The sequence below is a fragment of the Bombus pyrosoma genome, linkage group LG6, assembly GCF_014825855.1.
Source record: "Bombus pyrosoma isolate SC7728 linkage group LG6, ASM1482585v1, whole genome shotgun sequence".
NCBI lineage: Eukaryota > Metazoa > Arthropoda > Insecta > Hymenoptera > Apidae > Bombus > Bombus pyrosoma.
The window spans coordinates 6,396,502-6,423,481 of record NC_057775.1 but is presented as its reverse complement, the minus strand read 5'-3'; the positions used below and the strand labels follow the sequence as shown (position 1 = coordinate 6,423,481).

At 36.9% G+C, this 26,980-nt stretch overlaps 4 protein-coding genes and 2 long non-coding RNA genes across 21 annotated transcripts in view; 1 reads left to right on the top strand and 5 right to left on the bottom strand.

Moving 5' to 3' along the window:
• LOC122568567 overlaps positions 1-11,843 on the bottom strand; it is a 25,590-nt gene extending 13,747 nt beyond the window's left edge. The window contains exon 1 of the long non-coding RNA XR_006317127.1: positions 11,719-11,843. This is a non-coding gene — a long non-coding RNA (uncharacterized LOC122568567). The remainder of the gene's footprint in view (positions 1-11,718) is intronic.
• Positions 10,937-20,064, top strand: LOC122568563. Of its 14 annotated transcripts, none has more exons than XR_006317109.1 (13): positions 10,940-11,099; positions 11,550-12,069; positions 12,144-12,412; positions 12,689-12,827; positions 14,169-14,246; positions 14,311-14,622; positions 14,696-14,945; positions 15,018-15,534; positions 16,094-16,344; positions 16,634-16,700; positions 16,819-17,181; positions 17,255-17,446; positions 18,765-20,064. It is a non-coding gene; the product is annotated as an uncharacterized LOC122568563 (long non-coding RNA). The 14 variants fall into 14 exon arrangements; XR_006317113.1 differs by having other exon boundaries at positions 14,311-14,945; positions 15,018-15,074; positions 15,157-15,534; XR_006317118.1 differs by having other exon boundaries at positions 14,311-14,945; positions 15,018-15,108; positions 15,352-15,534.
• Positions 13,058-14,242, bottom strand: LOC122568561. The gene is made up of 3 exons (XM_043728442.1): positions 13,900-14,242; positions 13,735-13,836; positions 13,058-13,368 (listed from the first exon to the last, which is right to left on the bottom strand). The coding sequence occupies exons 1-3, from the start codon at positions 14,056-14,058 to the stop codon at positions 13,168-13,170; spliced, it is 462 nt and encodes a 153-aa protein (XP_043584377.1). The 5' UTR covers positions 14,059-14,242; the 3' UTR covers positions 13,058-13,167.
• Positions 15,528-18,771, bottom strand: LOC122568559. 3 transcript variants are annotated; one of them, XM_043728439.1, is made up of 6 exons: positions 17,678-18,771; positions 17,200-17,606; positions 17,025-17,124; positions 16,840-16,941; positions 16,266-16,421; positions 15,528-15,783 (listed from the first exon to the last, which is right to left on the bottom strand). In XM_043728439.1, the coding sequence occupies exons 1-6, from the start codon at positions 17,978-17,980 to the stop codon at positions 15,724-15,726; spliced, it is 1,128 nt and encodes a 375-aa protein (XP_043584374.1). In that variant the 5' UTR covers positions 17,981-18,771; the 3' UTR covers positions 15,528-15,723. The 3 variants fall into 3 exon arrangements, with proteins under 3 accessions (XP_043584374.1, XP_043584373.1, XP_043584375.1); XM_043728438.1 differs by having other exon boundaries at positions 15,528-16,421; XM_043728440.1 differs by lacking the exon at positions 16,266-16,421.
• Positions 19,854-26,980, bottom strand: part of LOC122568551 (paramyosin, long form-like) — a 23,483-nt gene continuing 16,356 nt past the window's right edge. The window contains exons 12-16 of the mRNA XM_043728424.1: positions 23,789-23,984; positions 23,205-23,333; positions 22,053-22,424; positions 21,113-21,571; positions 19,854-20,629 (exon numbers count right to left, since the gene is read on the bottom strand). Of these exons, the coding sequence (XP_043584359.1) occupies positions 21,179-21,571; positions 22,053-22,424; positions 23,205-23,333; positions 23,789-23,984 (1,090 nt within the window). The 3' untranslated portion in view covers positions 19,854-20,629; positions 21,113-21,178. The remainder of the gene's footprint in view (positions 20,630-21,112; positions 21,572-22,052; positions 22,425-23,204; positions 23,334-23,788; positions 23,985-26,980) is intronic.
• Positions 24,734-26,980, bottom strand: part of LOC122568560 (paramyosin, short form-like) — a 3,955-nt gene continuing 1,708 nt past the window's right edge. The window contains exon 3 of the mRNA XM_043728441.1: positions 24,734-25,494. Within this exon, the coding sequence (XP_043584376.1) occupies positions 24,916-25,494 (579 nt within the window). The 3' untranslated portion in view covers positions 24,734-24,915. The remainder of the gene's footprint in view (positions 25,495-26,980) is intronic.

The following is a 26,980-nucleotide window of genomic DNA, read 5'->3' as shown; positions in this document are numbered from 1 at the left end:
TGATGCATTTACAGTAGTTGTATTTTCAAAAATCAGAATCCAACAGTTTTGACGATTTTCATAGCTGTAACGTTAAATACTATGTATACAACTATTCTGTTGAACCCTACGATCACAACTCCACAAGCCTCTACGAAAAAAATGCCTTCCAAATTTCTTATCCGTGAAACACGTCCGCCATTCGTCTTTCACGTTGAAGAATCTTCCTTCAGCGAAACTTTCAGAAACGAAACCTGAACATTGAATGCGTTTACGTATACGCGGTAGTGTGCATAAGATTACGCACCCAGTCCTCGAAGCTTCTGGCAAGGGCGTGGCGCGATTAATTATGGAACACGCATAATGCGTGGAATGCTGGTCCAGTCCTTGCTGGACGCGTGCTTCTTCGGTTATGACCTTATCTGAATCAACCACATTTTTACGAATGGTAGGTTAGCTTAATTACTCGCATACCTAAAACTTACGTCATTGCACGCCATTTTTATTTCTAAGGCTTATTAAGAATTAGAAGCCGGCTATTGAATTACTAGGTTTCTATATAAAAACCTCGACTGCAACTAAAGCCTATATACGTAATCTAATTTGAACTCAATTGAACACTAAATCCCGATTAAGTGTTGTTGAAGTGGTCACCACATCTAAGAAAACTCTACGTCTGGTTTCTTTAGTTTTCTCAAACACTGAAGCCATCCACAGCGTATAGACAAAAGACTGGGACGAAGGCAGACCATAGACAGTAGACAGGCGGCGATGGCTTCGGGATTTTCAGTTATAGGGTAACGTTGCTAGCGCGCGGATCTGGACCAGCTCAAATTATATTCCTACTTGTACTTACACTTCTGTATTTAAAATATATTTTCTACCTTACAATTTATCCGCCCGTCTCTCTGTTTATACATCTACGAACCTCAACAAGTGTCATACCAGTTACTTATTCCTATAGGAAACGAGTACATATTGTGTATCTATAGGTAGAACGAGCTAACTGTTCCTTCTGTACTATTGACCCACACTGAAAACGTGATAATAATAATATTGCATGAGTATTTGAAAGGATGGAATTTAAAATGTGAACAAGAACCGTTTGATCACGGTACCTGGAATTAGGGTACAGTGTATGACTGATTAAACTATGCAGTCAACGTGATTGTGAAATGTTTGAATATGTTTATGATGTAATTAGATACGTTTGAAAAAAATAGACAGAATTAAAATAAAATTCGACCGGGATATAGAAACAAGAATTATTAGGAATTTAGATGCGAAATAATTATAATTGAAATGAGAAAATTGATCGCTTTATGAGATTGAATGTATATTTCATACGTATATGTATATGCTGTTTATTTCAAATAATTTCTATCTACAAACCTACTTGTAGCGTGTGTGCATTACTTAAAAGTTTGCTAAATCATTGTTCTAAATAACGCCAGGTAGCAGCAAATAAATTCTGGTTGTCAAAGATTCCAAAGGTAAAGTTCCGAAAATAAAATCTCATCGTGAATACGACTTTATAATCTCTGGATTACGAAAACTTTTCGAGAGCCATTAATTCTTTCATTCAAGTTCTTTCATTCGGACCAATCTTTAATCGTGGCCGTATTTTTTCTCACGTCACAGAAGTTCACGCGTGAACCAATGGACATGATTCCGTGGCAAGAACCAATCCGTGAAGCAACAAGTAGACACGGTAAAATTAGAAGATAAATGGAGTAAGGTGAAGGATGATGTGTTAGGTACAATGTTGCGTATCAAAACTGTTCTCGGTTGTTTCGTGTCTCGAGTGAGATACGACCGGCATTTCCTGCACCATGAAAACTATAATAGCTGGAATATAAATTTTAATGTTTACGGCGCACGATGATCTCCGTTTCACGAAGAAATGAAGCTTACCTTTATCTTCTTGTCTTTTCTTTATGTATTACGTGTAAACGACATTTCTTCCGCTTGTTAAACGTTATAAACGAATAATCTGCGAGTTGAATTTCTTCCGATCAAACTAAGATTCTTCAGTTTATTAGAAAGGACGCAGAACTCGGAGAGTTCTCGTTTTCCGAAGTATTTTAAAAGAAGCTACGAGGAAAAAGTGGTTGTACGAGTGATTCTAAAGAGAATTACCTACAATTCAGGTGCAGAAAGAATTGCGCTAGTCTTACATAAATCTGCGAGGAACGGAGAGCGAAGAATTCTCTCTCTGATCTTCTATCATCGGTTACGGGATCGTATTAAGTGTTCGTGGAAATTGATCCATATTCCTTCATGGGTTAACTCTAACGGAAAATCAGCTGTCGTGGCTATCGGACGTAACGTCGATATTTAAGTCACGTCGTTTTGTTTCACGCTCGATCCAACGAATTCGTAATGAGGGACGCTGTAACGCCTTGTTACAGAACTACCGCTCACGTAACAATCAGCCAGCGTGTTGAGTAACTCGTTCCTTCGAGTTAGATGTTACGAGGTGAGCTTTACATTGGTGCCTACGGGCGTAAGAGCGACGCGTAACCTGCTTTACGACTATTATCGTCTTACAGAAGAAAAGGAAGGGGCGGGGGGGAAGCGAGAAGAAAAGAGAATTTCGACGATGTTACGGCGGAAACGTTAGAGTCGTTTTCTTGATGCGCGCACGACGATTCTTGGAAGTTACGTAACGCTATAATTCGGTGAAAATACCGTAACCAAATTTGGTGATACGTAATTTCATAATTCTTGCTGCGACGGACAATATTTTTCTGTTACAATGTTTTTCTGTCGTGGAAGAAAGACACAATTGTGTTCGAGCCTAACAGACTTATTTTTCGTATTAGTAGCCGGTAGATTCTCCAATGCGCTTTTGCGAAGAAAATAAGATCGAGATACGACAAAAAGATTGTACTCTTCATTTTCTGATTTACTCGTACAATTGCGAGCAATACAGTGTCACTTTCGAAATAGAGTGACATGATATAATGTTACTTCCTCCAACCGATAGTTAGGAAACATTATCCTCGAAACACGTTGTCGAATTTGCATTTTGCGATAGTACGTTGTCGCGATATTATTTGTCGTGATATTAAGTAAGTTTATATAGATATGGATTATTGCGTAACGATTATTAATGCATTTATCGTGTATTAGGTGATTTTCAGTTTATACGTAGAAACGAGCCCGTAAAAATCCTGCTGAGACGCTATTTCGATTCGAGTGATCGAACGAAACATATTCATTCCTTAATAACAATTTTCTGTCATGTTATCAGATAATTACATGGATTAGTGGCTTTTCAAAAATATCTCTCTTAGATAACATAATTTATTAGGGTTAAACTCAGAATCTCAGTACGTATGAACTCTATACATAAATAAGTGCATAAAGTTCAATAACGTCAAATTTGAACAGATATATGAAATTCGATGAACTAAACACAGTTCTCGACAAATCATTTCGCTGATATTAATTGTACAATATCTATAGTTTAAGAGACCGCTATCAGCCACCGTTAATAACTAATATTAGCTATCATTCGGAATATTGTATGCTTTGCATGCGTCAAGTATTGCATCAGCGTAAACGCGGTTTAACAGCGATACCCTACGCGTGCATCCGGTGTCGTTTCGAAACCGGTCGCGAGCCGCTCATTACCGTCATTAAAAGGCCTCGTTAATGAGAATCTCCATTGTGCTTCGGCGTGCACGCACAATGCCTTCTCTTTTTGTCGCCGATTTGTCAATCGACGCGACACGACGGCTCGCTTTTTATCGATGTCTCGCGTTGTAGTCGACGATTATGCCAAAACGGATGCGCAATTTGCAACTTTTTCAACTTTACGCCGCGATGTCGAAATGCGGCGAGGGAACGCATCGATGGATCGATAGGCTGTCGAAAATGCACAAGTACGTCATCGACGTACGTTGCCACGCCATCTCTGTGCTTTTCAGTTCCTTCCGATTGTTGCACAATGGCTTTGCGCAATACGATGGATCGACCATTGAACTTTTCGAATCGAATCAAAGACAGAAGCGTAGGCGAACGAACGATTATCACGATCGAGCGTGACTCGATCGAGTTTCTATTTCCAGATGGATTTTAGATTTTTTTGGATTCCAATGACGTTATATAACGGCGCGTGTCAACGTGGCGTGTTAACGCCGACTTGATCGAGCAACATTTGTCGCACAATGGAACCGCTGAACATTGTAGACACTGCTTTTATATTTCCGATCGTAAAAACTTTTACGAATCTTTGCCACTGTTTATTGTGCATAGTCAAGCACGATCGAACACATTTCTGGCAGCGAGTATTAACGTCAATTTTTCAAGCGAACCGGTTAAGATGTCGCGGTGTGCAAGTACACATACATATTATATAAATCAAATGGTAATACGTCCATGAATCTCGCTTAGAAATACCATAACAGGTTTTCTCGGATGAGACGAGCAAATGTTGCAACAGGAAAATGTCGTTGATTCGGTATAAAAAGAAATTTTAATTTATTCGTTATTTGTTACGAAAATGATCTATGTACGTGTAAAATCGATTGAAGCAATAACGATTTATCGAATAACCATTATGAAATATTTCTAACTCACTAAAATCTTTGTTCAATCAAATAAATCGAAAATATACAAAATATAATCGATCATTTGCTCAGAGGATAATTTGCTTCATCGTGATTTTAGATTTCTACTTGAACACCATATAAATACGATTTCATTGTATCTAAATTTGCAATTACGTTCGAAACTAACACTAACAGGCTGAGGATAACACCTCTGCTATGTCGACAATAACATCTCCGCCGTATATCCATAAATACGTGTACTATATGGAACATAATAGGCGCACCGATAATACGTAGATCGTAGTTATAATGGGTACTACTGTAACGATAGGTTAAAAGCGTCAATTAGGCGAAACTTTTTTCGCGTCGTGGTACATAAATTTTCCTTAAAGGTGAAAAATCACGTTTCGCTTAACGTTAGTTTTCTATCATAACTCACAGTCTTGTGTACCTACCGTGGACGATATTTTAACGAGTTATCGAGGCGCGGTTGCATGGCGCATAAATCAGGCAAATCGTGCCGATCTCGTCTCTTATCCCGCGTTTACGATGCAGCGAAACGAATTTCAAACGGATCGGATCGTGAGAAGGGCGACGAGCACCGGATTTGCCGCTTGTCGGCTTAGAAAGGATTACGTTATCGTAATTGAACGTTGCTCCAGATATGCTAATAGAGGACTGTTCGTAATTATTTAGCTGTGTTTGCAATAGACTCCTACGTGAATGTTATTCGATCGAGCTATGGATACCGCCATACACCTTTTACGCGAACTATATCTTGTTTAGATATAAAAATAAAAAGTATTTAACATACTTAATGCATTTTAACCATCTTCCATTTTTGTTTTTTATTAATTTATTCTTATCTCAAAAGTTAGACGTAAAATTCAACATTGGCATGAAACTATAATTTTAATTTTTTAATTTTTTTTACGCATTATGGGTATCCTGGATATTTTTGTACGTTTACATGCGTATAAACGTCGGTGGTCTAGTTATAGACAGTCCCTTACAATTTAGATCTGTTATTTATATGCTTGTCTTTCCTATTTAGAATGCAGTTTTCATATTTGAGTTACAACACTATTGCGTAAAGGAACGATCGTTCGAATTATATGTGCGTACACTACAAGCGTCGTTGGACGTGGAAGCGTGCAATCTATCACTAGTGAAATATTTGTCAGAGTAATTGAACAAAGAACGTAACAGAATTTTTATAGCGATCTCGTAAGAGCCGAGACGTTATCTTCCTATTATAATAGGTCACGTCGCAACAGCTGCCAGTCGCATAGAAAATTATTCACAAAGGACAGATCTGAATCACGAGTTCTCCGGTAGACAATAAAGCAGAAAGATTAACGCGTTGCTCATTGCCAGAGATATTAACTCGTTGCTTTATGACCGCAGCCTTTTATTCCTGAAGTATATTACGCTGGTTATCATTGAAAAGTAGCCCTTGTCTAGTCTTAGGTATTTAGACGTGTAAACATCTTGAGCGGAAAGAACAAAAAGCGTATCGTAATCGTTGTGTACGAAGGCTTAAACGTTTACCTATACGTACGTATGTAAATACGATATATAGTGCGTTAACGAAGGTAGTATGAATTCTCTATTAGCGACCTGATCGTCGCAAGACGATTTGGATATATGCATGAATTTATTAACAAGTATATTATATGATACAAGCTTGTAAAATTGAAAATAGTTGGCAAGTGACACAGATAAGATGGTACAGTCACGAAGATTAACGTAAACTTTAAAAAAATTAACGACTGTAGGTTGCTCCAAATTGAAAAAAATCTTTGAACGATATTAGAAAAGCTTTTAAATTTCCCATAAATACAGACAAATCCACAGTATTGAGTATTCCAATTTATCCATCCCGTCATATGACAAGCACAAAAGTGCAAATAACACAATCCAGACAATTATCTTTATTATTCTCTTCTTCTCTCCAGCTTGGAAACTACAGCGTTGAAATCGTAACAGTTTCGTTTTTGCGTAATAAACACGCTTGGTTGTGGTAGCAGCGCATGATATCATAGGTAAGTATGCAACGATTGCGTTCTCACAATTGGTCGTGGTTAAACAGTGTAACACACGGTCACAGTTTACTACAATGGGGAGCAAAAATCTGCACGTGAAAGTATCCCGGCTTTGACTTGCCACTTACGTAAGACGAGTGGGAGTAAAGAGCTTTAAAAGCGTACGACTGCGTATTGTTCGGTAGGCACCTATGGCGAATCGATAATAAAAATAACGGAATTATCGTGACCTCGTTGTCGCGTGGCTGGTTTACCAGTGCTGTCCGACGTTCTTTCAATTAGATAGAGAATAACTTCCCACATACACGGTGATAAAAAAAGTCGAAGACAGACGAAACCGTACGATAAAAATGATAAAATTGTAAGATTGTTATACAGAGAACGAGATATTGGGCCTTAAAGAATGTCACGGAGTAAAATTAGTTAAAAAACCATCGTTTCATAATAATATCGTCGCAACGTTACTTGCGACGTTACTGCGAACGATAATATTTCTACATTACATTTAGTGTTGGATAATAATAAAACGATTAATTCCACTTGTTTAATTTTACTAATTTTTTAATTAAAAGACAACATGTTACTGTAAACCTTCAAGCATGATAATTTTTAAAGGCTAATATCGATATTGTTTTTTCTGTGCATACTTGGCTTGGATATCTGTATCACTTTCATAGAGATAGTTGTGTGAGAACGACTTGTTTTTAAAGAACAATGAATTACTTCTCTTTTCTCGGACTCATCAAAGCGTCTAAGTTTGTAACAGGAAAAGAGGCGCTAAGGGAGTGATTTAATGGAGTCTTGGCTCAGAAGGTATACATTTCGCTTTACTCGCAAGGAGGTTCTAGGGGAGCTGTCTTCTATATCAGTCAATTCGGACAACAGTGATGCAATAATTCAAGAGCTGTTCTAATTGTAAGAAACAAGCAGACATAATAGAGTAATGTATCATTGTAATACAAATTCAAATAATTATACGGTGGAACGTAAATATCCAAAGGTACATCCATAAACCTATCTCGAAGAATAGCGTTCACTGTAAAACTTTTCAACAGGAAAATAATTCTCTTTTTTTTTTTTAGCATTTTACCTGTGATACTTTAATACTCATCCATCGTCAATTGACAGAATTAGGTATTATAGCAACGATATACAGACGAAACGATCGTTGGTACGTTCGAATAATCAGTTTAACTGCGTTGCAATGCAGATTATGGTGGTTGCAGAACCACAGCTTTCGTCAAATCCGATTAGAAAACTCTTAACCCCGATGTTCTTGCGACACTCGGCTGCATCTGACGCTGAAATTATACGTAGTCGCATAAATCAGAAGGGACGAGACATTCACAGGAATTATAGAACTTGGCGGTTGATTTGATATATCGAGCAATAATTTGGATAATGAAAAGCAATTTACTATCTGCGACACTAGCGTTGTATTTAGTAAAATGAAATTTCTATACATAGCGTCAATAGAGAATAAATACGATGCAGAGATCGTATTTAAGAGACCGGGAGTCTAATTTATAACTAAAAACGAGAGGCTACGATCATAGATCGCCCGAAAGAACTTTCTACGAACTTTTCGAGCGTGTTAATAAACAATCTTGTTTATCAAAAAATTCCGTTGTGAACGTAAAATTATTATAATATAGGAAATACGAAAAAATGTTAAAACAACGAAAGTCATTTCACACGATCGAAGATCTAATTATCGTTTGATACGATAAAAAGGAAAAATACAGAGATAATATTTCTGTTTTGTATCGAGTGTATTTATCGAACGAATACGTTATTTGTCGTTTAAATTCAGTAACGCGATGTTTCTATTAGTTGGCATCGACAGCTGCGGTCACTGTTTCATAATGAGAAACACGTAAAACAAAATGAGTTAATTTTTCACTGCGTGTCTGTCTTGAATACGTTTCCATATTATGGCGCCTACCTGTTTTATAGACGCCTATATACGCGAAGATATACGCGGAGAAAAGACAGACAACGTTCAAGACAGATCGTAAAGTAAAGTATGGTAAAGATCGCATGTTGTTTCAAATGTCGGTATCGTGTTCTGTCGGGCGGTCGCGTGCATCACTGAGATTAATCAACTCCTACGAGCTCTGCGAGTTTCCAGCCGTGGTAAACGTAATCATTGTCGTGTAAGTTAATGATGGCACAATCATTTTCGTGGCAAAGTGGTAGCCGCAATGATCGTAATTATTCCTTTCGTTGCAATTTGTATCGATATGTCATTTGATCTTGAACGAATTTCAACGATTTGTATTAGATTTGTCGTTGATTTGAATCATTAATAAATTAGAAGCTAGCAGTATATACTGTTCTATGTATGTCCTTTTTAATCCTTGATAAAGTAAACTACGGAAATTACAAAATGTTTATGATTAAGATGAAGACATTTCGAAAAAAAGCAATATTTTCTTCGCAGACAACGAAAAGAAATTGCGAACAATAAGAAGACCATTGTATGATATAATTCGTATAGTCTGTTTAACGAATATTAATAAAAGAAGAATGAACATAAAAAGTATGTGTAACATATAATCTCTATAAAGCGAGATAATCTCACTTAATCATTTTATTGTACTTACGTTAAGGCGTTAATCAAACGAATCAAGTTTATCCTCGTGATTTTCCGTTTACGACGGAGCCTCCTTTCTTTTCATTAGTTACAATCAGCCAGTGCATGTACGACGAATTACGCGTCTGGAATACCGTGGTGCATTTACGTAGACTCAATAAGCAAACAGAATAATATTGTACGCGTTTGCGTTTAGTGCCAAAGAAGCAAGTGGTTCGCTCGAGATATTGAGTGGCGTAGAATTGTTATATAAAGTGACCATTAAGAAGTGTGGACGTCACTTAAACTCATCGCCAGACAGTTTCGTAATGTTTTCCTTTCGTGTTCAGAGTTGATAATTTCGCATTTATCCCCTCGATAAATTTACTATGCAGAAAAACAATGGGATCTCCAAATATAGATTACTTATAAAAATAGTATACTATAGGACGTTGTTAAACGTATCGTATAAGACAGCAACGAAGCTAGCATAGCATAGCGTGAAATCTATTTATTTATTCATATTGCGTATGATATCTATACGTCGATGAATATAATGCGTTAAAAATAAATTCTTTAATCAGGAAAATACCAACTGTATCTTAGGAAAACGTAGAAAACTCGTCTTTATGGTTTGTTTATTTCAAACGTAATTTTTAGGGAACGCTAACCAAACTCGTTTTGCGAATTATCTGCGACCTCTGATTTAAAATACTATTAAACGTATATAATATAACGTTTATTAATAAATAAGATGTTGGATTCTATGCAAGTAGTTCATCAATAACGTAAGAGACAAAAATCCTCGTTCCAAAATCACATCATGCAAGCCAATCAAAAAGGAACCTATAATCGTTATGCCATCAATCGTTATTAGACATAAAACAAAGGAGTAATTACAAAACGGCGTAATCAACGACGAAGACACATCGGGTTACGTGATTTCTGTGGTAACATTCATTAAATTCTCGTTACGTATTTACAACGTCTGATCGATCATCCGCGATCGCGTAAAAATCTGTGCTGTAACTTTATTGCATCCGTAACGCGACTCGCTGAGGGGGCACGCGCAAAATCATTAGTCTACATTCAGCTGGATGAAACAACGAGATTGTAAACTTTCCTGTAAAATTGCTCTTCTCCATTTGCAAGAAATAAATAAGATAAGATAAATAAATAAGAAAAATAAACAAGATTCCTATAAAAAGAATAGGACAGATAATTAGAAGTCTCTTATTCCTATTGCTACGTCACAGGTACTATTCCCCTTTAGTTAAAACGTCTTATTATTTCAAGATCGAAGGAAGCTGAGGTTTCGTCATTTTCTTCCTGCTATCTTTGTCTGTCTTCGTTTAATTTCAAACGTTTGCGATATAACCTTATTTAAAAGACAAAAGTCACGAGGAACTTCAAATATCTGAACAGGATATTTGAAGCAAAGATACTATGTATCGGGTGAAAAGTTTTAAACTGTTCGAATGAATCAGATTACGTGGTTTTTTAAATTATACGGATCGTATTCGCGATTTGATAACTACAGACATACAGTTCTATTAACACGCCTCTCGTGGAAACAAGACTCGGGACTCCCTCTATACGTCTTTCTTCGTTGCGCGCATCTCGCGGATCTACTTGTTCCTTCGTCGCTCTAAATTTTTGCTTTCGTCGCATAATCGGAGAACGCAGCGCCGCGTTACCTATCGATCGTCTCCATTAACTAGTCCGTTACACAACGAACTATAACTATTGCCAAACAATAGATTATGCCGTGGCTGTGCGCCGTCAGTCGGCGCGTAGGCAGGGTAGGGGTTTACCTTATGCAAGCGTTACATACATTTGGTTATATTACTGACATTACGTAAACGCTGCTGATTACAAGGCGCGAGAAGGGAGAGAGAAGTGTTACAAATTGTCGATATTCAGGATATTCGTCGATAGCCGGTGTGTATCTGGGTTACGTGAAGAAAATAAACGAAACTGGTCATGGTGCGGCTGACTGTTGCACAATTCGTGGGGTAAAAGTTGACCTCGCGTTTCGCGCGCTCTGTTTTCCCCGCCTGTTAACCGCTATAGGGGACATCTATGATCTAACTGTCTAATAACATAATTTCGATGCGTGACAATTTTTAGCGAACAATTGTTATTATTGGAATATCATGCTCGTTGAAAATTAAAATCAAAATTACGTTTCTTCGAACACATTACGATCGATTTAATAGGTTAGAATTAACGTATCAGAGTACTTGTGGGACCTAAAGGAATTTCTTAATCCTAGACGGAGTTATAATTGTTAGACTTTTGCCGAGTATTCGAGGAACGAATAGAAATTATCCGAACGTTATGTAAATTCGAACGAAGACGCGGCTATTAAAATCCCTAATCTACTTTCAGGTATTACGTTCGAGAAGATTCGCGGTTCTTGATAAACGAACGAGCCCATTGGCCAACTCGCATCCTTATTTTTGTTTGGCTTTCGTTGGTAATCAAACATGATGTGCGAGAGGAACGGAATCGCTGACTTTGAAACGTTCACGGCACGTTACGAAACGGGTCTTCTTACCTTGTAGCGTCGCATTATACATATAGGAGAGGGTCGGTACAGCCATTCGCGCGCGTAAGAGGTTGGTTACATGAGCGTGTAAATATTTCGCTTACGACGAACGGTTTATTCGTTGCGTTATGCGCACCTCTCCCGGTGCCTTAAACCTCCAATTACGTAAGCACCGCCGTTTGATGTTTATGTAACATCGTACCACGTTACCGACGAAATCGGTCATCGTCAGCATTGAACGAGGAACAACCATCAGAAATAATACCTGCTTCTGCGCTCCGTTCAACGATCCACTGATCGTCCGGCTAGCGTCACCTGGTACAACGTACACGTACTAAAGCACCGAACGTATGATAACAAGTATGTTTCTTACCTTTTTTAATTTTATTTTATTTCCACCAGTAGTCACATACATTTTACCTGTTTCACATTAGGAACTCGCAATTTTGTCGCACGTACGTACAGACTTTTTGTCTGAGGTTCTGAAATACCGACGTGCACAAAAATCGCAGTGTTTCTTGCGCCCTCTGCATTTTTTACGGTGAACACAAGGCAAAGATGATAAAGCTGGCATAGTGCGGGAGACAGTAAATATTTAACGACCACTTATTTTCGCATCCTAATTTCGAGGTTATTTGGGCGGAATTATTTAAGAAATGAAAAAACTGTCCAAGGCTTTTTACCTTCACCATACCTGGAATCGGTAAGACTAGAAATTGGAGCGTAAAATAATCGCGGATGCATATCGAGCAACTATGTTTTACTAGAACTAAATAATTATGTAAAAACGGTAAGGCATGTGACATTTTGCTATATGTGACAACCACTGTGCACACTAACGATTCATACACGTTCGTATGTATTGTTAAAAAAGGAAAATTACGTTTAATGTATATTTTCACTGATACAATTAGTTATAAACTTGATTCGTGACTACTATATTGTGACTGCTAATTTTGATTACGTATTATGTAATTAGGACGCACTTATCTCGACTCGTCTTGTACCATGGCACGCAAAGCTGTACAGAAGGAGAGGGCGTTGGACACGAACTGAAATGACATCAACTTGTTATTTATATATACAACATTCGTAATTAACCTGTTAATCAGAGAAAGGTATTGTAACCGTCATTCGAATTGGTAGTCCCTCGAACATAATACCTTTATTTAGGGCTCTATATATTTTTGCATGCTTTCCGCCAAACTCTAATTACTTATGCGGCGTTTACATTTGCAATGTCGAAAACCGAATAAGATGAATTTAGTAAGCTTTAATACTATGATCGTAGGAGTCTTTTATTCAATGACTACCTGATTAAGAGATTAATTCGTTCCCTTCACAGTTTCTTCTCTGCGGACCAGTGCATATTATATATTTATATCCAAGCACAGAATAAGAATGCAAAGAAATATAAAAATATATACACTGACAAAACATTACGTAAATATCGATAATCTACTGACTATTATAATTGACAAAAGAGACATTGATTTCTCTTACCGAACAAAAGAAACGCAAATTAAGTTCCGGCATAAAACAACCGACAGAAAGTGTTACCGGTTTTTGATGAACCAACACGTTGAGCATGTGCTTTCGCATTTCTGAAGATTGTTCGTACCAGTCCATGTCGTATACGCTTTGCGAGACGTTCACACTCTGAAAATTATGCAAGATTAATTATAGGCGACAAAAATATAATTTAATTTATAACGCAAGGAATTTTGTAAAAGATAGAAATATTTATCTTGACGCAACATTGTAATCAATCGAACAGCTTCGACGATGGATATTTTATTGCGTACTTTTTATATGAAAGTCTATGTGTTTTAAAATCCGACGACAGTTGGAAATAATTTCAGGTGAGGAGGACGAGAAGTTCCATTTTGATTTGGTCTGCGTCTGACAATAAGTCTGTGTTCATGTGTTACCGAATAATTCGAAAATATGCACGAGATGTTTTTATCCGATCCATGAAACTTTTTGCAGTTACTCTCCTTACAATAATCGCACACAGATACTTACAGCGTCTTGCAAATAATCAGCTGGCCACGCATACATGAATGTGAGGATGAGACAGAAGGCACTAGAGTTAACGAGCTCCATTTTCGTAGTAATTGGAGAATCCTGTTTACAAATTGAATCACCGATTCCTTATACTATACACAAAACACCAGAAGATTCACATACCATTATCATCAAAATCCCACACAGAGTTATGGTAAACGTTGTCATTCCCAACACATAAAGTACTATAAAGCGAAAACAACCGACCACTTCCTCCGCGTATCTAGACAGAGAGAAATTACTTAAAACGAAGACAAATGTCTGGCTTAAATCAAACAACATAAAACATCATCTTTACCTTCTTAAAAATAATTCTTTCTTAATACAAACGATCAACATACGAACATTTGTAATTTTCTCAATTTCCACGACTAAACATTCGAATCTTGCAGCGGCGAACCACATTAAGAGAGCACCAACCACGCCTATGCATAAGTGTGCAGTGACGGTGAGGCATACGCTGCTGTGATGTAAGTAGATGATAATATTTACTGGTATATAATTAATTTCAAACGGATATTCTACATTCACCAGGGTTGGAATCGGTAAGACCAAAGGCCCAAACATAAAAAAGGTTAGCGACGCATAAATAGCCACTACATAAGCACTGTAAAGGACGTTGCATTTTACTATATGTGCGATGAAAATTTCTCTTTCGAACTGTTGCGCCTCGTTCACACATTTCACCATCTCTCCAATTATACGCTACAACATGTTTCAAACATCAATGCTTCCGACGCGAATTAATTGCTGAAGGGACGCGAGGTTGAACTTACTTGCAGCGAGTCGCGCTTCTTCCAACATATACAAGTCTGAATAACTAGTTGCGTGGTGTATATCGTTAAGGTAATACATTTGAAGAGAGCGTCCAAGTAAAAACTTATATCGTCCAAGTACAAATAAATCGAATATAACGAAGGCAGGAGAATCAGAAAAGCGTTAATGACAATACAGATTTGTGCAATTTTGTAACTGCCCCGGCTTCTGTCGCTGTTGTCAGCAGATGGCCAACAAAAGCTTAAAGCTACACTGAGCCGAGTAAACTGGATTACATCTTCCGGTGTTATTTGTTTCGACATAATCTCAACAAACTTTTACATCTAATGAGTCAGACTAAACATGTTTCAATTCGCACAGTAGGAAGATATGTCCAGGTTCTTGGGAGCCAGGTAGTTATTACTTTTCTTTGAACGTAACTACGTAATCATAGCCTTACTGGTGCAACATTACCTTGTATGCAGGTGCAAATCAATAAATGATACTGAAAATACGCAGGAACAACTCGTGTTTACTGCAAAGTACGGAGTTCTTGTACTGTTAGATGCTTCGATGGTAAGAATTATTAATTGCATTATACATTTGCACGTTTCTGGTTACTAGAGAGGCACAAAGGCACGTTATTACGTACAATCGGCAATATTCATGTGGCAGAACCTTCTTCGAAAATGCAACGTGGCATATGTGCACGATACCATATATTTAGTATCTTGGACGATATGTATAGCTAAGAGTAAAATAACAACGAAGTTTTCCATCTAAACATCTAGTAGTTGTATCGACTTATATTTCTTTGAGGATGAGTCTGGATGATTTCTCGTGACATCGTTGTAAAAAACGGGTGATTTGTGATTACAAGCGTAGCCAACGCGAAGACATTTGACGCGGTCGTCTGTCTGTTCATTACCATCGATGGAGGAAGTAATGGACAACCCGTAACCCTACACAACGAGTAATTAGAACACTATCAAAAAGCATAATGTAAGTAACGCGGCTGTTATAGTATCCAAAATTATATTACAGCAATATTAACGATTTTTTTCGCGCGCATGCATCCTGAAAATAATTAGTTTTAATGTATATTTTCATTGAAACAACAAATTTCTTTCTTTATGAGTATCCTTTTATCATATTCTAGTCTTCACTACATATTACGTATTTAGGATATACTTAGTGGTCTTGTACCATGGTACGCAAAGCAGTGCAAAAGGAGAAGGCGTTGGACACGAACTGAAATGATATCAACCTGTTATTTATATACGTATTATTCGTAATTAACCTGTTAATCAGGGGAAGCTAGATAACGAGTCACTCGAATTGCTAATCTCTTGAACATAATATCTTTATTTAAGATTCTCTATATTTTTCCGCGCGCTTTCTTCATATTTCTTCCTATCAACCTTTCTATCAACTATCCCGTATTTACATTTACGCGATCCAAAACCAAACAAAATGACATCATTATGTTTTATTTCCACGACCGTAGATTTTGTTTACTCAGTGACGACCTGGTTAACAGGATAATATATTTATTTCCCAGTTCCTTGCCTTCGAACTTATTACACACTTATATCGGATGTATGTAAATACGCAACAAGTAAGGATGCACGAAAGTATGTAAATATATATACTGTCAAAACGAATGATAGTACATAAATATCGATAATCCATTCACGATCATGATTGACATGGGAGATATTGATTTGCCTTACCGAACAATAAAAACGTAAATTAAGCTCTGGCAGAAAGCAACCGACAGAAAGTGTCACTGGTTTCTGATGGACCAACACGGTAAGTATGTACTTTCGCATTTCTAGTGGTTGTTTATACCATTCCATATAGTATACGCATTTGGAAACGTTAACGCTCTAAAAATTATACAATATTATACGTAATTATATACATAACGAAATACGTAATTATACATAACAAAACATAATTTGTTTTGTATTGTAAGTATTTTTGCAACGGACGTTTCTTGTCGTAAAATTGTAATCAATCGAATATCTACGACGCCATGGTAAATGGACGTCTACTTACTATTTATCCGTAGAAAAAATACGTTTTTATATGTTTCCAGGTTCGAAGATCGTTAGTTACAATTTCGAGTGCAAAGAACACAATTTCGTAGCAGATTGCATCTCAGAGTGAGTTTGTATCGATATGTTATCAAATAATTGGGAAATATATTTTTTAACGCAAACATGCGCGTACGAGATGTTTTTATTCGTTTCATAAACTTTTTCTTTGCTACTTGTCTTACAGTTACTGCACATAAATACTTACGGCATCTTGTAAATAATCAGCTGGCCACGCATACATGAAAGTGAGTAAGAGACAGAAAGCACTAGCGTCGAGGAGCTCCACTTTCGTAGTTACTGGTGAATCCTGTAAATGTCCTAATTTAAATTCTGCGAAGTTCTATCATCGATTCATTATACCGTACAGAAAATATCAGAAGATCCACATACCACTATTAATAAAATCCCACATAGAGTTATAGTAAACGTTGTCATTCCCAACACATAAAGTATTATGAAGCGAAAACAACCAACCACTTCCTCGGCGTACCTAGATAGGGGGAAACCGTTTATAACGAACACAAATGTCTCAGTTAAATCACACATGGTAAAATGTTCTTCTTACCTTCTTAAGTGTAATTGTTTCTTAATACAAACAACTAACATACGAATGTTCGTAGTTTTCTGAATTTCCACGACTAAACATTCGAATCTTACGGCAGCGAACCACATTAAGAGCGCACCAAACACGCCTATGCATAAATGTGCAGTAACGGCGAGGCACACGCTGCTGTGATGCAAGTAGAGGATAAAATTTACTGGCGTATAATTCACTTGAAACGGATACTCCACTTCCACTAGGATTGGAATCGGTAAGACTAGAGGTCCAAATATAAAAAAGGTCAGGGACGCATATATAGCTACTACGTAACCAACGTAAATGATATTGTATTTTACTATATGTGCCATGAAAATATCTCTTTCGAATTTCTGCGCCTCGTTAATGCATTTCACCATCTCATCAATTATACGCTACAACATATTTTAAACATCAATGCTTTCGACGCGAATTCATTGACGAAGGGACGCGAGGTCGTACTTACCTGCAGCGAGTCGCGCTTCTTCCAACATACACAAGTTTGAATAATAAGTTGCGTGGTGTATATCGTTAAGTTGATACATTTGAAGAGAGCCTCTAAGTGAAAACTTATATCGGCTAAATACAAATAAATGGAGTACAACGAAGGCAGGAGGATCAGGAAAGCGTTGATGACAATACAGATTTGTGCTATTTTGTAACTATCGCGGCTCCTGCTGCTGTTGTCAGCAGGTGGCCAACAAAAGCTTAAAGCTACACTGAGCCAGGTAAACTGGATTACATCTTCCGGTGTTATTTGTTTCGACATAATCTCAGCGAACCCCTACGTCTAATGAATTCTACTAAACACGTTTCAATTCACACACTAGGAAGAGACGAGTAAATTCTTGGCAGCCAGGAAGTTATTAGTTTTCTTTGAAAGTACCTATGAAAACACAGTTTTTCCTGTGTAACGTTGTCTTGTATGCACGTGCGAATTAATAAATGATATCCATAATATGTAGGAAGACGCATTTATTGGAAAACAGTTAGTTCGTGCGTTCTTAGATGACTGGATGGTGATTATTGATTGTATTATGCATTGGCACGTGCATGCTGCTAGACAAAGGGAAGTAATTACATACACGGAGCAATATTCATGTATCAAATTTGTCTTTGAAAATACAAGTTTGCATATGTAAGCTATATATTCAGTATCTTGTGCAGGAATATTCGCGTCGTGGAAAACTAAATGTAAAACAGAAAAATTCTCTATCTGAGCATCTAAAAGTTATTTCCATTTGTGTTTGTTTGTAAATGATACTCAACGAATTGATTCTTTTTAATGATATTGTTGTGAAAACAACTGTTTTGTGATTACATCTACAGCCAATCCTGTTCATTACCATAGACGCTACAAATCGAGGCATTACCCAAACAGTGACTAACACGGCTGTTAGAATATTATGTTATATTGTGCCAATGATTCGTACTCGTTTTTGTATATTCTAAAAAAAAAAAAATGAAAATTTTAATGTATATTTACATTAATGTAACTGGTTACGAACTATCTTTTTATGATTTCTAATTTTGAGTACATATTTTGTATTTAGGATACATCTTTTCCAACTCGCCTTATATCATGGTTCGCAAAGGGGTACAGAAGGAAGAAGCTTTGGACACGAACTGAAATTATATCAATTCGTTATTTATTTATTATTCTTAATTAACCTGTCAATCGGAGAAGATTAGATGACGACATGGCAATCGCTTGAATATGAATATCCTTATTTAGTGTTAGGTTTGGGTTAGCGATATTTTTATTTTTATGTATTTGTACAATCGTTATCATTAAAGCTGTAAATTTAATAGAATTCTATGTTATTTGTTATAGATTTCGCACTGACACATCACTATGGGATTCGATGCCATGATAACTTCCTCCGAGCAAAGGATAGCGTTAATGACAATATTTCTCGCATCTAATGGTGAATTGCATACATTTTTATTCCTCCGATCACCTAATCACATTTTTTTTAGCGAATTTATGTGTTTCATTTATCAGATCATGATAACGTCTCCTTGCATATCGCGTCTTCGATGTGATTAAAATTTTATATCGATAATATTCATTGGTATAATTTGAAAAAAATCAGAATTTGCTCAATATTGATATTTGTAAAAGTTGTAAAAATAAAAAATATGAATATGATATGGCACGAACGTCCATAGGCTAATATTAATAAGGCCATGATAATAGGACAGAGTATCTTATACTTTGGTAATTAAAGTTGAGAATTCCATACCACACATGCTGTAATGTAATAAATAACATTTGTGTTCTTTATAAATATAGCAACAGTTTATTAATTTCATTCGTAGTTAAAGTTCTATGGTTCGTTAGTTACAGTGATAAAATATTACGATAATTATTAAAATATAAACACGGTATTAGAACGGTATTTTACAATATTTTTCCTTCCTAAGATATTCAGCTTCGGAAAGGTTAAACTTTTCTCTATCAGCATAAAACGTATTAAAAAAGGAGGATAGATTAAAGGATCATCGTAACATGAAGAAATAGAAGAAGAATTACAAAAAAACTCGATACATTTCGATAGGATGTGTTACAGGAATATATCGGTATTATTAGTGTTTAATCATTATCTTGCAAACTATGGGAGGAAATGTATTCCATCGGCTTCGTACGTACGTGTTTCAGTTTATTTATTAAATTATTGTTTGACACAGGTTATCGTGTATGTCGTACAGTGAGAGTTGTGTGTATGGGCAATAATACCTATCTATAATATAATAGTAGAAGTAGAATTAAAGTTAATCCATTTAAATACAAGTGCGACACGCGCGATCAAAGAGGCGTAAGGAGAGAGAGAGAGAAAGAGAGAGAAAAAGTTAAATCTACGTCTCGCGTTTTTCATTTAATTTCTTTTACTTTTTTCCTTATTTATTTATTTATTTATTTATATATTTATAATATTTCCACTCCTTACGCTTCGTGATGCTGACATAACGGATACAAGGAAGATATAACGAATCGTTGTTGATTTTTTTGCGTGTATAATATTGTATAATATGTATGTATGTGTATATATTTTCATTTTTTGGGTTGATTAATCCATTTAATCGAATAGCGACGGTGTTATGCGTTTTAAGATGGTTGCTTCCTTCACGTAGCTTGTTCATTAATGCTTATGCCTTTTCGGTTTTTGCATTTATTTGGTTCGTTACGACGGGTACCGCGTTTCGTTGGCCAAGTATTTTGAATTTGCGACGGGTCGTTGGCCGTTGTCATAATACAATTAAATAAGATGACACGACATTTCGATATTGTTTCTTTTCCTCGTTGCTTCTTCCTTACGATGTTCGCGGTACGGCCCGTTGGAAACTCTTCTCGGCTCTTTCAACTAACGATGACGTATCGAGGCTCTTCCTTTTCTTCGTCGTTTGCTCGTGACACCTGTCACACAATCGTGGAACTGTATATTCTCGAAAATATAAATTTACTGAATTATCCGATAATCGTTTGAAATCTCACGATATTTCCTTAATTGTACACTTAGATACGTGGTGCAAGATGATGGTAAGATCAACTGGTATTATTGGATTGCAGGTAGGTAATCAAAAAGCAAAGAATTATGAAACAATTTTGTGTAAGTTATTTTTAATTTTTCATGATTTTTATCTTGTAAAATATAGAATACAAAATAAAATCAAATAGTGTAAAATTAATTGATCTAATTGAAATTATGATCATAGGAGTCATAGACGAACATTAAGGTAAATAACAATCGATCAACAATCGTGTATCGTGTATTTGATTATTTCTAAGATATAACTAATAATGTAGTTGAAATGATCCATTGTTTCATCTTATTATGTTTTATCTTTATTTTAGATCACATTCGCCCAAACTTACATAACTTATTCATCAAGTACGTACGTTTCTAAAGACGACGAGGTGGCGTTCGAAGTGGCAAAGGATGGGGTGTCGATGGCGATGGCGTTTTTACAGGTCAGACCTCGTCTCCTGGACGAGGTACACCTGAGAACCGGGCACGCTGGAGGTGGTGACGAAGCTGCGGTGTTTTGCGCGGATCAGAGTCAAGTTGCTCTCAGCGGTATCAGCACGATCTTCAGCAGCCTCCAATTCCCTTTGGAATCGGCGGACCCTGGTCACGCTCTGCTGGGACATGCCTTCCTGTTCTTGCAGTTGCCTCTTGTAGATGTTCACTTTCTGGCTCGCCTTGTCCAACGATTCTTGTAACAACGCAATGTTCTTCGCGTCCTCCTCTACCTGAATCATCACCTCCTTGATGTTGCGTTCCTTCTTGCGGAGAATCTTCACAGTCTCGGCATGTCGGCGCTTCTCTTCGTCAAGTTCCAGCTCTAAGTCGCGGATCTGTTAGAAGAACGATCGAAGAACGTTGAATTTGCTTTGTGGAAATGAAACGTTCGTGTGGAAAGGTAAAGGAATAATTTATAAAAAATTAGATTGGATGTTATAAATGTTTAACTGTTTCTCTGTAACATAAGTGTAATTAAATAGGTGAATTTTGTAGATAGGACTATGGTAAAGTTTCAGAAATTTGTTGTCTTTACATTAATATTTCATTGATACTACTAAAAGTATTTGGTACCAATCAAAAAGGTTTTTTTTAAAGAATAATAAATTGAAGATGATCTACAAATTTAGTTGGAGTAACCTTTAATTTAAAAAATTGAAACTAAAATGCTAGAAAAAAGAATGCAAGCATTTTTCATAAGATGAATAGTCGTTTATAATTTCTGTTACGTATTTTAATGAGTTTAGTTCTATTGCTTTCTGAAGATAACAATGTCGTCCACAGGCATAAATCAAACGAAAGGAATCTTAAACTCACCCTAGCCTCGAGTTTGCTGATGATACGCTTGCCACCGACGATAGCGTTCGCCTCGACTTCCTCCAATCTCACGGACAGGTTCTTCACTTCAATTTCAAGGGACTTCTTGATGGCCTCGATCTTGACGATACGTTCTTGTTCCTCGTGCAGGATCTCCACGGTGTGCTTCAGTTCGGTCTGTACCCGTTGGTATCGCTCGTCGCTCACTCTCAGCTCCTTCGTCACTTCTTCGTAGTCTCCGGCCAGGGTAGCCAGTTCCTGCTCGAGTTTCGCTTTCGATGAAGCGATGTTCACATTTATGGTGGTCAATTCGTTGATGCGACTAACCGACTCCTCGTATTGCTGCTCGACGGTTCTCTTTGCACGGAGGGCCTTTAAAAATATTGTTAGTTATGTTATTTATTATCATGTGAAGACGAAAGAAGAATAGGCATAGTGCAGACAAGCGGATTTTACAGCAATGATACTACATGATTTGGTTTTTTAAGTAAATGATAGCTCGTACTGGTATTTGAAGCGTTAAGCAGAATATAGCGTTTGTTCCATCTTTTAAGAAGATCTTTTATATTAAATTAATTTTCCTTGCGTTGTTTTGTTATAAATATTGGATCTTGATATTAAGAAAATTAAAATTGTCGATTAATTCGTCAAAACCTTTTCAATAATTTCAACGTACAAAGTTTAAGAACAGACGAATCAATTTAATGGCAGAGGAATCAAAGTTTTATGCAACTGGTTGGTATGTCTGAAGTTACCGCTCAGCATTACCGTTTAGTCTAGTGTATTTATAGCTTGTCTAACGTCAATTGCTCATTCAAACTATCGAATGGAAAATCCTGCCGTTTCGTTCATCCATTTTATCATCCCATGATTCACCTATCTAATCTGAACTTAATTTTCTTTATTCTTTAATTTAGAGATAAAAAAATCAAAATAATGATAAAAACATCGAAAATTTCTTTACAACAGAATGCATTGTGAAAGGAATACTTGGAGACTTTGAAACTAGATTCAATCAGAATTTTTATTCACTACGGCCCGAAATCTCTACTTTACCATAAAATAGATTAACTTTTAGTAAATATATGTAACGTCAAATGAAAAAATATTAAATTTTTATGATAAATTATTCACAGTAAATACGATACTTACAGATTCGTAATTGCCGCGTACTTCCTCTAGCTCAGCTGTCAACGATTGCAGGCGTCGTTGACTGATACCCAGTTGGTCTAGGGTTACCTGTAGTTGGCGTTGAACTTCGTCGTAGTGGGCTTGGAGTTCCTACAAGATAATGATACAGCGTTTAAAATACACAACATTTTGCCAAATAAGCGTCATTCTTTCTTTAACTGCCACCTGTTACTCATATAACGCACAAGTTTTCGTAAGGATGTGATTACTACAGGTGGCTGAGAATTCCACACATGTATCGACTCAGAACTAATTTTATCGATACATTTCGTGTTAGGAATTAATTTCTTTGGCAAAACTCCAAAAGTAAATTAAAAAGACGCATTAGAACATTTGATTAAAAGTATACGCGTAACATTGAATCGCCTAAATAGAATGGTTAAATAATCAAATATAGCAGAGTAAAATTAAATATCACCATTTTGTATTGATAAAAATCTGTTCTTTAACTTCAATCTGTCTCATCGTATTTAACTCGTTGAATGCCAGATAATCAGCCAACGCATTAACATAAACTTCTTTTTACTCTATTAGGTTCTACTTACGGTCAAAGTGAGCGATTGCTTCTTGATGGTCTTCTGTAAGTCGATGTTGTTCTTGTTGGCAACGTCCAGAGACAGTTCCAGTTCGGTGATCTGGATCTGCATCTTCTTCTTCACGCGCTGCACCTCGGACTTCAACTTCGTCTCCGCCTCAACCACGCGGGCATTCAGCTGCTCGATCTCGATACTGGTCTGTTTGCTAATTTATTTCATTCCGTATGAACAATACAATTACCCCTTTCGATCGTTTTAAAAGGTTCAAACCAGATTATTGTTTCCAGGTGACAACAGCAAGAATTTTGGATCGTCGGAAGATACCACGTCTTTCTCTCGTTGGTATTGTTTGCGAGAAAACCGCATCATCGGTGAATATCCAAGGTTAACACGTTTAGAAATGTTTGACATTTTACCAGTAACGTATTTAGTAATGCAGCGAGTGTTAGATTACCGGGATGTTTTGAAACACTTTGGTTGGGCATTCTTTGTGCTTTATCTATATCAATGCAGAGTTAGTTCGGCTGCTTTAATGCATAGTTAGTTTGGCAACGGATGCAGTGATTTCGGAGGCATTACCATATCACAAGTGGAAAGTGTATTTATGTAACAAGGAAGATGCACGTAATTTATTTCGATGTTTCTTTGACGTCTAGAAAAGACGATGGTTATTTCATCCGATATCGAAGTCAAAGAGTTACGAATTTGCAGCTACTCTAAATAAAATTCGAATTAAAAAATCTCAAAATTGAATAAAAATCGGAGTCAAAGAATCTAAATCTAGAAAATAAAAAATATTTGATGAAACATTTGATGATGAATATCTGATGAAAAGAGATGATTGTTATCTTGCATAGAGGTGAATTTTTCTTACAAAAGTGTGCCGACGTTTTAAACAAAGCTTCAATGAAACCTGTAAAGGCATAATGAATAGAGAAAAAAGTAAAACAAAAATTCATCTGATCGAAACATTTTCTTCTTCAACAATTTGTTACTCGCCTAATCTACAATTACAAGCTTCTGAGAATCAAACGACAGTGCAATTACTTCTCATTTATCGTTTATTCTCTTCATTGTTCCGTGTCACATTACTCTTACCCACACGGTTAAACTAATCTACTAGAATTTCCATCCTTTCAAGCGGGCCTGATTCCCAGGCATCCGTATAATCGTCTCGGTCTGGTCGGGTGTCGATACCTCTTGTCCAGGTAGTAGTTGCTCGACTTCTCTTCGTATCCTTTCAGCTCCCTGCTCAGGCTGTTCAACGGCGCGGTCAATCTATCCTCATCGAGCAAATTCCTCGTTCTCTCCTCCATTAACTTCAGATGATCTCTGCAGTCCCAGGAATAATTCGCGGAAGCAGTCTCCCTCTGGTACTTTCTAATATCGGCCAATTCTTGACTCCTGTTCAAGTTCTTCAGAGCTTCCGCCCTTAAATGGAACTCGATCGCTCTAGCTGATTTACCACGCAGACTTCTTCCATGATCGAGGGCGTCTTGTAACTCGGACATGTGTTGCACGTCTCTCAGCGATCGAAGATCGATGTCGGCCATTTCACGTTCCAGCTGTTTAGCTTCAACTTTGGTGCGTGCACTATCCACGAGCAAGGGCAACGGTTTCAGCCTGAATTCTTCAAATTTTCGTGGAAATACTTCTCTAGTCACGTGGCTGGCCTGCGCCGTCTTCGACAAACTGAAGTCGGACCGATTCGCTATCTTTAAGAAGACGAAAGCACCAGGTCAGACCCGTGCTCGCATAAATCACCCCCACGATCTTCGCGGTTGATCGTCGATTTTGATCGTCACGTTCGATCGACGCGATTAATCGCGATGATAAGGAAAAACAGAAAAAGATGTGGAAACGAAGAGCGAAAGCGATTAGAAATCGTGGTTTTCACAAACGCGACCCTTTCCTACGATCGTTCCCTGGTCTGAGGGTAGTCTCGACTGAGCCTAAACTTAGCCGCAGCGGTCCAGAATTCGAAAGTGACCGATGCACACTCTCGATCGACTCTCTCTAGAGACTCGAGAACGACTGCCAATCTGAGCAGGCTGCTAGCTTCCCGGCCCCGGGACACACGGGACGCGAGATGGATTTTTTAATGTACGCGCCGCGAGACTTGGCACCCTTCAGAGTTGCGTCTCGATTCGTTTCATTGCTTCCATTGTAAATTACGGAAAGATCTAACTGGCTGCCAGATGTTACCGCTTCCGCGATATATATCTATTTCCTTACACTGAATCTGTAAATATAAGAGCAATGGCGGAGGCTGAGGTTGCACGGTATTAATAACAATAAGAAATTTAGGAATTCCCGCTTTCTATCGCGCAACTATAATAGATTTCATTTTACGCCGAAGATTTCTTGCCAATGACTCGCTATGACCGTGTTAAATTAAGATTTGGTGACAGTGGGGCGGCAATAGAGCGTCACAGGCTCGAGTTATTGGGCTGACAATGAATTATAGAAGACTTTCTAAAACTAGAACTTTCCAGAGTAATACGATCGGTTTATAATCTAGTTGATTTATATTTCCGTTTATGTTTCGAAATTTTTATTCCAGTGACGATAGGATTTTACCTTTCGACTCCATATCATGTTCTATTGGATCAAAAGGATGTTAAAGATATATTTTAAAACGGAAGAACATTGAAAAGTGATTTATATGAAAACGTTGACTATATAGGCAGTATATATATATTATAGAAGCAAATAAATAATATCTGTTTAAATTTAACTCATGCATTTAGAATTAAACAATATAACAATATAAACAATATATTTAGAATTAAAGAAAATATGTGTACCTATTGTACCTATAGATATTTGTATCGCAAAAATTATATAACTTAGGCTCTGTAGTCGCTATAATATTTGCCACTGAATCAAATATTTCAAGATTATTCTAATGTATCTGATTTTTAAAAATTGTGTAATTATAATTATGGAATTTTTTAAAATTACGTACTTATATAACTATCTCTGTAACGTTAAGTAATCGCACAAGCAATGCAGTTTTTCCGCTACATATATTAGGTGCAAATAATCAACTATCTATTGATCATTATCGATCAATCTTTTTCTTTATCTTTTATAAACATTTCTAGCTTTTTCTGACTCCAAGTTCCTTGTTCCTCTGTTATAAAACTTGTCATTGCCACGCACTGCGTTACTTCCCAGTTCAACTTCAACTTTTAGAAA